At 48.1% G+C, this 7,588-nt stretch overlaps 1 protein-coding gene across 1 annotated transcript; it reads left to right on the top strand.

The window, feature by feature from the left end:
* Nucleotides 1-2,979, top strand: LOC119353854 (UDP-arabinopyranose mutase 3-like). Its single transcript, XM_037620550.1, has 4 exons — nt 1-315; nt 1,709-1,959; nt 2,038-2,206; nt 2,381-2,979. The coding sequence occupies exons 1-4, from the start codon at nt 1-3 to the stop codon at nt 2,726-2,728; spliced, it is 1,083 nt and encodes a 360-aa protein (XP_037476447.1). The 3' UTR covers nt 2,729-2,979.
* The last annotated feature ends 4,609 nt before the right edge of the window (nt 2,980-7,588 follow it).

The raw sequence follows: 7,588 nt of genomic DNA, 5'->3' as shown, positions 1-7,588 counted from the left end.
ATGGCCGCCCCGACGACGCCGCTGCTCAAGGACAAGCTGGACATCGTCATCCCGACGATCCGCAACCTCGACTTCCTGGAGATGTGGCGGCCCTTCTTCCAGCCCTACCACCTCATCATCGTGCAGGACGGCGACCCGGCCAAGGTCATCAAGGTGCCCGAGGGCTTCGACTACGAGCTCTACAACCGCAACGACGTCAACCGCATCCTCGGCCCCAAGGCCTCCTGCATCTCCTTCAAGGACTCGGCCTGCCGCTGCTTCGGATACATGGTCTCCAAGAAGAAGTACATCTACACCATCGACGACGACTGCTTCGTGAGTGCTCTGCTCTCTCGCCGTCTCGCTTACGAAATCTTCCGATGTAGTTGTGTGATTTGGCTCGAGCGCGCTGGATCGCGTCCGAATTTGGTCGGAATTATGCAGTGTCCTGCACTGTGTGATTTTGTCACGGGACGGGAGGTGGATTTTGGTGTGGGTGGGGCTCAGATCTGGTTGGGGGAATTGAGGAGAAACGCGAGATCTCTCATTAATTTCTTCGTGGGGAGGGTGCTGCATTACATTGTTACTCGTGTCAGTTATGATCGCCCAGTTCACTCGCGTGTAAAATCACGTGATTCGTAGCCTGTAATCTGGGTAGTTTTTTTTGAGAGGAAGTGATCTGGGTAGGTAAATGCAAATTTTCACCAGATGACTGACTGATATATCTAGTTGGCACTGTATAGCGTGATAGTCGCATCTATAGATCTAACAATGTTAGTTCAGTTTTGGATATCAATATGAAATACATACGGACTGAAATGAGCGAACAAACACACTAAAATGTGTCTATACATTCAGAAAAAAGTTAAAACATCTTATATTTGTGAACGGAGGGAGTATGAGGCATTGGAGGTGGCCACACTGGTTTGGTCCTGTGTTGCTTGCAGTTGGATGGGTATGAGGTGGAGTTGTAAGCTATGGATATGTGGTGTTGGTAGTTTGTTACCCCACAATTGTGGTAGGATTAATAATTTCTGATATAACAATGCAACCGTACAATTGTAAGTATCGCCTGCCGCCTTACTTTGTCACTTATGCCGATGCATCTTTTGCTTGTGTCTGAGGGTCCTCATCAGTACTTTTAGCTTTGGGATAAATGATTGTCTAACAATTTTGAAATGATTGCATCTTGTGTGGATCGATCCGGAGCCTAAAGTGATGGCATATATGGACTGAGCGATAGATGTGACCATCCTTTTTCTTTAATGGGCTACATACCTTCTTCTAGTTGGATTTATCTCTAGTTATAAAACATACCTTGGCGCGAGGTGTTTGTTTTGACAGCTACCTTGACACAAGGTATGTAAAATAACAATTGTGTATTCACGTGAGGGTCCCACCTACTTGCTAAATATTTTAATTTTGTTGGATCTCTGAGATGGCCTATGAAGCAGAGATCTAGTACAAAAGCAAAGTTCTAACTGTAAGAATCGGTCTCTGGCCTGCATTTGTCATTCATTTACCTAGAAAATAGTACACCATATTCTCTTTCATGGCATCACCTGCAGTCAAGGGGGTTCTGTAATAGTTTTCTAGTTTAGTTGACAGACATGCTAGCACACACGCCATTGTTTTGGTCTCCCATTCTTAATTGGTAGGTATATTTGGTGATGCAGCAGATGCCATGCCATTAGCCCATTGCTAACCTATTATGTTCACAAAATCTCAGGTTGCTAAGGACCCATCAGGAAAGGACATCAATGCACTCGAGCAGCACATCAAGAATCTTCTGAGCCCTTCAACTCCATTTTTCTTCAATACTCTGTACGACCCTTACCGTGAGGGTGCTGATTTTGTTCGTGGGTACCCCTTCAGCCTTCGCGAGGGTGCCCCGACTGCTGTTTCTCATGGGCTTTGGCTCAACATTCCAGACTATGATGCCCCTACCCAGCTTGTGAAGCCTCGTGAGAGAAATAACAGGTGAGAATTTTACATTTGGCACTTCAATATTTTAAACAATCTCTTCTTTCTGATCTGATGTTTCTTTCTTGGGATCAGGTATGTTGATGCTGTTCTTACAATCCCGAAGGGTACCTTGTTTCCAATGTGTGGAATGAACCTCGCGTTTGACCGCGAGCTCATTGGTCCTGCAATGTACTTTGGCCTTATGGGTGATGGCCAGCCTATTGGTCGCTACGATGATATGTGGGCTGGATGGTGCACCAAGGTACATTCTGTCATTTTCTTTGAAACTGTATTGGTGTTATGTCTGTGAATGCAAACTGAACATGTTGGTTGGTTGGCATGGACAATTAGTTATATCTAGTGCAAGCGGATGCTAAATTGTATCTAGCCCGTTTCCAGTTCTTTGTACTGAATTATCTGTTCTCTGTCTACACAGGTGATTACTGATCATTTGAGCCTGGGTATTAAGACTGGTCTGCCCTACATCTGGCACAGCAAAGCAAGCAACCCATTTGTGAACCTAAAGAAGGAATACAACGGCATCTTCTGGCAGGAGGAGCTGATCCCCTTCTTCCAGTCCGTGACTCTCTCAAAGGAGGCCACCACTGTCCAGAAGTGTTACCTTGAGCTGGCCAAGCAGGTGAGGGCGAAGCTGGGCAAGGTGGATGGCTACTTCAACAAGCTTGCTGATGCCATGGTCACATGGATCGAGGCTTGGGATGAGCTCAACCCACCAAAGGGTGCAATTACCACCACCAACGGCCCTGCTCTGAAGAGCAAGTGAGACTGTGAGAGGCAGTAGCATACATATACAGTTCGCTTGTTCGTGTGAACTATCCATACTGAAATACTCCTGTTTTGGTTAGTGCCGATGAGATGAGAAATATCACTTCGTTGTAACTTAAAGTTTACCTTCTTCCCTGGACAACTGCCCTGGTGGTTTTAGGGAATTTACATTTTTGCTTGTGTTGGGACAGTTGTATTGTCGGAATCGGATCACCTTCAAATAGAATAAAGTTACTGGTTATGCCCATACATAGTTTCTTTTGTTTTTATCACATTACTTATACAGCCAAGAACCCTAGAGGATGTATTACTTGTTTCACGGATTAAGCATTATGTCACAGCTACATGTACGTTTCTTTAAGATTTTTTTTTGAAGATGTGCAATTCTGAATTCGTACTCATTCTTTAAACTCAGAGATGTTCATTCTGAACTCTATCTGGGCATCTTATTTTCAGAGAAAAGGGAGCACCCCCTGGTTTCATACATCCCAGCAGCTCTCGAATGCAGGTGCACGCGCAAGCATCAGAACTTTTTTTTTTTTTGCGAACACAAGCAACAGAACTAATATAGGAGTAGGTCTTAAACAGGACTTTAAAGATAGCCTAGCCAAAAAAAAAAGAATTTAAAGTTATCTACAAGTCGGCTGGCTACATACAGCACAAGAAAACAGAAGCCATATAAAGATCGCCAACAGGAGCGCTTCCAGGTCGTTTGTCGGCCCACAGGCCACATTGCCACAACATGTAGCACCAGCGTCGAGGACCAGTCAGGGCGTATCTCCTTTTGGCTTGGAACTCGCTTGTGCTTTCCAGGTTTGTAAACAACTCGACAAAGCACGGCAATAAAGTGGAAATCGTGTGATTTCTTAATGACCAGGTATATACTCCACAAGGCAGCAGTGGCACACATGTTGAGAGCAGGTCTGGAAACAAGTGCCCAAAGCAGAGCAATAGGGTGGAAATCTTGTCCAGTAGCAGAGACGCAACAGCCCGTGTAAGCACAAACATGTGATTTCTATTCAGGTATCTTTAGACTCTTCTAAAAAAAGGTATCTTGTAGAGAAACAAAAAGAAGATTGTTTCTGAACCTTCACATGCTATTCTGAACTGTTGTCGCCGTTGAGTTTCAGAAATTTTGGCCAGTTTGGATGCAGACGTCTGTTAATAGCGCACAGAAAAGAGCATCCATGCATGCCAGACGAGCGCCGTTGCCGGGGATCGAACCCGACAGGCGGGAATACTTACCACTATACTACAACGACTTTTGTTGTGTGCATTTGCAAAACATCTTATACATGATACGAGCACAGATCCAGATATAGATTTCCCTCCAATAATAAGCACAAGAACCGCTTGTATATATACCCAGCGTTTGCAGCTGCAGAGTATAATACCGTGGACTACCATTAAGAGAGCTTCAAAGTATAGAACAAGCAGAAAAAGGAAGAAACACGAATCGTTCACGCTGCTACGTATCATGGCACACTTCCCAGGTCCCATCGTCTCTGTGATCAGACGATCAACGCTAGTTATCGGGACAGTGTCAGAGCATCTCTAACAGACCCCTTAAAATGGGGCGGCTTATAAAATTGCGATGACTATATGGATTTGACCTTTTTTGGGGCCAGACCAGAGTCTGTATAGTCGTCCGGTCCGTAAATGATTTTATAGTGGCTTGCAACCCCCCTCCCCATGGTATATCTACTGGTTTGCGGCTGGAATATGGGTCGGAACCCTATCCGCGCGCCGCCGCAAATCCAAATCCCTCCCCTGATTTCTTGCCACCGACGACCTCAATCCCCCTTGATGTGGCGCGGAATGTGGTCGGCGGGCCGTGGCGCCAGTGGTGGCGACGACCCCGAGCGGAGGCGGTGCGTCCAAGCCGACGGCGCGAGGAAAATGGTCGGCGAAAGTACACAAACCGCGGGCTCTCGCCGCCACAGTCTATCCTCCGCCGCGAGACGGAGGAGTACGATCACAGGCAGGGGCTCCTCCATCGCAAGCTGTCCTGCGGCTCCTCCTCTACGGGCAGCTCCTTCGCCGGTGCCTCAAACTCCCGTACGCCGCTCACCCCGGTGAAAAGGGAGCCGGAGGAGCTCCCGCTACTCCGCGCGGTGAAGATGGAGCTCGATGAGGTGGAGCTGGAGTGGCGGGGCGTTGGCGTCGTCGGGCCGGAGGATTTCCTCCCCCCGGCAGTGGCCACCATCCTCGCGGGCAGTGCGCGGGAGGAGGAGGAATTGGCGCAGTGTTGCCGCCGGGAGGAGGAGGTCAATGACGTCCTGTTCGAGGAGGGCCTCGCGAGGGCGTGCAAAATCGAGGAGAAGGAGGGGGAGTGGCGCTGCGAACGCGAATCGCGGGACGCCAAGTACGTCGACCTCACCTCCGACACCAACGACGAGTAGTCCCGGCCGTCCCCGCAACATCGCCACCGCACCCGCGGGGCTAACCGGTGAGCCCTATTTTGGCCAGTTTTAGGGACAGGGTAGGCCGACGCGCTTTCCGCCGCCGATGAACTATATGTATGTATGAATGATCATCTTTTGTTTGTATGTATGAATGATCATCTCTAGTGTTTCTCGTTCATTTCTCGCGTGAAACATTTTTTCAGAAGTTTACAGTTTTACATACGGTTTCTAATCGGCTGTAGACAAATTCGCCCCTTATATCACCTCCGACGCGAACTGTAGACCGCTTATAAGGGCTAGCCTTATAAGGCCAACTCCAGCGCGCGACCCCATCCCGCCCGGGTGCGTCCGTTTGTGGTAGAACAGACGAATAGCGCAGCCCAACGCGCGGCCCGAAATGAACAAATGTCCGGATTTCGTCCGTTTTTTGACCCATTCACGGCACAAACTTGCACCGAATTTGGGCTGAAACGAACATTGCGCGGATGGGCTAGACGCACGCCCTTGTCCTCCCCGTGGCCCGCCTGTCGGGGACACTAGCACTTCATTCGCCTCCAACGCCTCCACCCGCTCTCCCTCGGCCCACCCCGCCGCCGGCGCCGCCACTATTCTCCGGCCGCCTCCTCACTGCTCACCCCCCGCCGTCCATACCAAACCACGTCTTGACATGGCCGCCACCACACCCGCGCTTTCATAGGAGTTTTGGCCGACGCTTGGAGGATACTACCTAGCTGATGGTATATATCCTCATTGGTCAACTTTTGTGAAGACAATCTCAAACCCCCAAGGTGAGAAGAGAAAGAGATTTGTCCAAATGCAAGAGAGTGCTAGAAAGGATGTGGAACGTGCTTTTGGTGTGCTTCAATCCCGATGAGGTATCGTCTGAAACCCTGCACTGACATGGGATGAAGGGAAGCTTTGGGAGGTGATGACTGCTTGTGTGATCATGCACAACATGATCGTCAAGGACGAGCGTGATAACAACATCTTCGACCAAGGATTTAATTTTCAAGGTTAAAATGTTGAGCCCCTGCACCAAGAACCGGCCACGTTTGAACAGTTCGCTCAATTTCATCATGAACTGCATGATTAACACACTCATTTGGATTTTCAAAATGACTTGGTTGAGCACATGTGGACTCACATTGTCAACCAATAGATGTATTGGTTCATTATTTTCATTCAAGACAATTTCGATTTAGTTGTAAAACTATTTTATTAGAGACAATTTTGATTGGGTTGTAAAACTATTTTATTTTCAGACAAGTAATTTTTGGAGGCGCAAACTAGTTTTGAGCATTAAAATATGAATATATGGCCATTTTTAGCCGTGACAGACAGGATGGGGCCAAAGAATGCGTCCGCGCGTTAGGTACACGACCACCGCATCCCAGGACAAGTCCGGATACGATCTCATTGCTCTACCCAAACGGACAGAATCCGGGCTAAACGGACGTCCGTTTGAGGTTATGCGCTGGAGTTGGCCTAAAGGGTCTCCTAAAGATGCTCTCACTGTCTAGGTTCTATTCGGCCATGGTGGTGATGCCCTGAGCACTCAGATGGATCACCATGGAACCAGGCCAGGAAAAATACCTCCATGTTTACCTATCTGACGAATATTTTTTGTGGCACATGCAGTCGCTAAGAACTGTACCCCTGCTGGGCCAGCAGTGAAGATGATGGCAGGGCAGGAAGGAAACATATTCAATCATCAGGACATCCAATGGCGCAACCAGCTGCACTGCTGCCCGTACTTTTCGCGCAGCTAGCGCCATGACGTGACGACTGACGACTGGAGGAGGGCCTGCCGTCTGCTTTAGCACCACTGCACCAGTAGCAGTGCTAGCAGCTGCGGCTGCGTTGGCGAGATTGGAATATCGGATTGGACATGGACGGCGCCGACAGAGGGAAGACTATTCGCCCGCGGCGGGGAACAAATGGTGGTGGCCGGCCACTTGAAAGCCCCGGGGGGCCTCACGCCTGACTGATATATTTGAGTGTTTGGTTCGTGTCCTGCGCCACAGCCAACGGGAAGCTATATATAGGAACTAGATCGTTAATGGCGCGCATTGCCGCGCCCGTCTAATTTTGCTCTATAATTTTTAGGGATAGGAAGAAATCTGTATATAATTGTTTACAATGCTTTGGAATGGTGTTGTGATTTCTTGCTTCTCATGCTTATCTCCTTCATTTTACAAATCATGGTATGTAATTGAAGAGAGGAATCCTACTGAATTGCAAGAAAGCAGTGTGTTGATCTTTTTTCTTAGGTCTGATGGACTTGTAGCTGGTTCATGTTTGGATCTGAGTGTATGAGTCTTAGGATGGTTGATGAATAGTTGGATACATGTTGTGATTGATCGTGACCACTTTTGCCTCCTACAAAAAGTTCTCTCACAAAGGCCCCCGTCACAAAATCTCAAAAATAGAAATATTGAGGAAAAACTAATATA

This window comes from Triticum dicoccoides, chromosome 2A (assembly GCF_002162155.2).
Source record: "Triticum dicoccoides isolate Atlit2015 ecotype Zavitan chromosome 2A, WEW_v2.0, whole genome shotgun sequence".
NCBI lineage: Eukaryota > Viridiplantae > Streptophyta > Magnoliopsida > Poales > Poaceae > Triticum > Triticum dicoccoides.
Note: the sequence above shows the minus strand (reverse complement) of the source record. Positions and strands in the feature narration are given on the sequence as shown.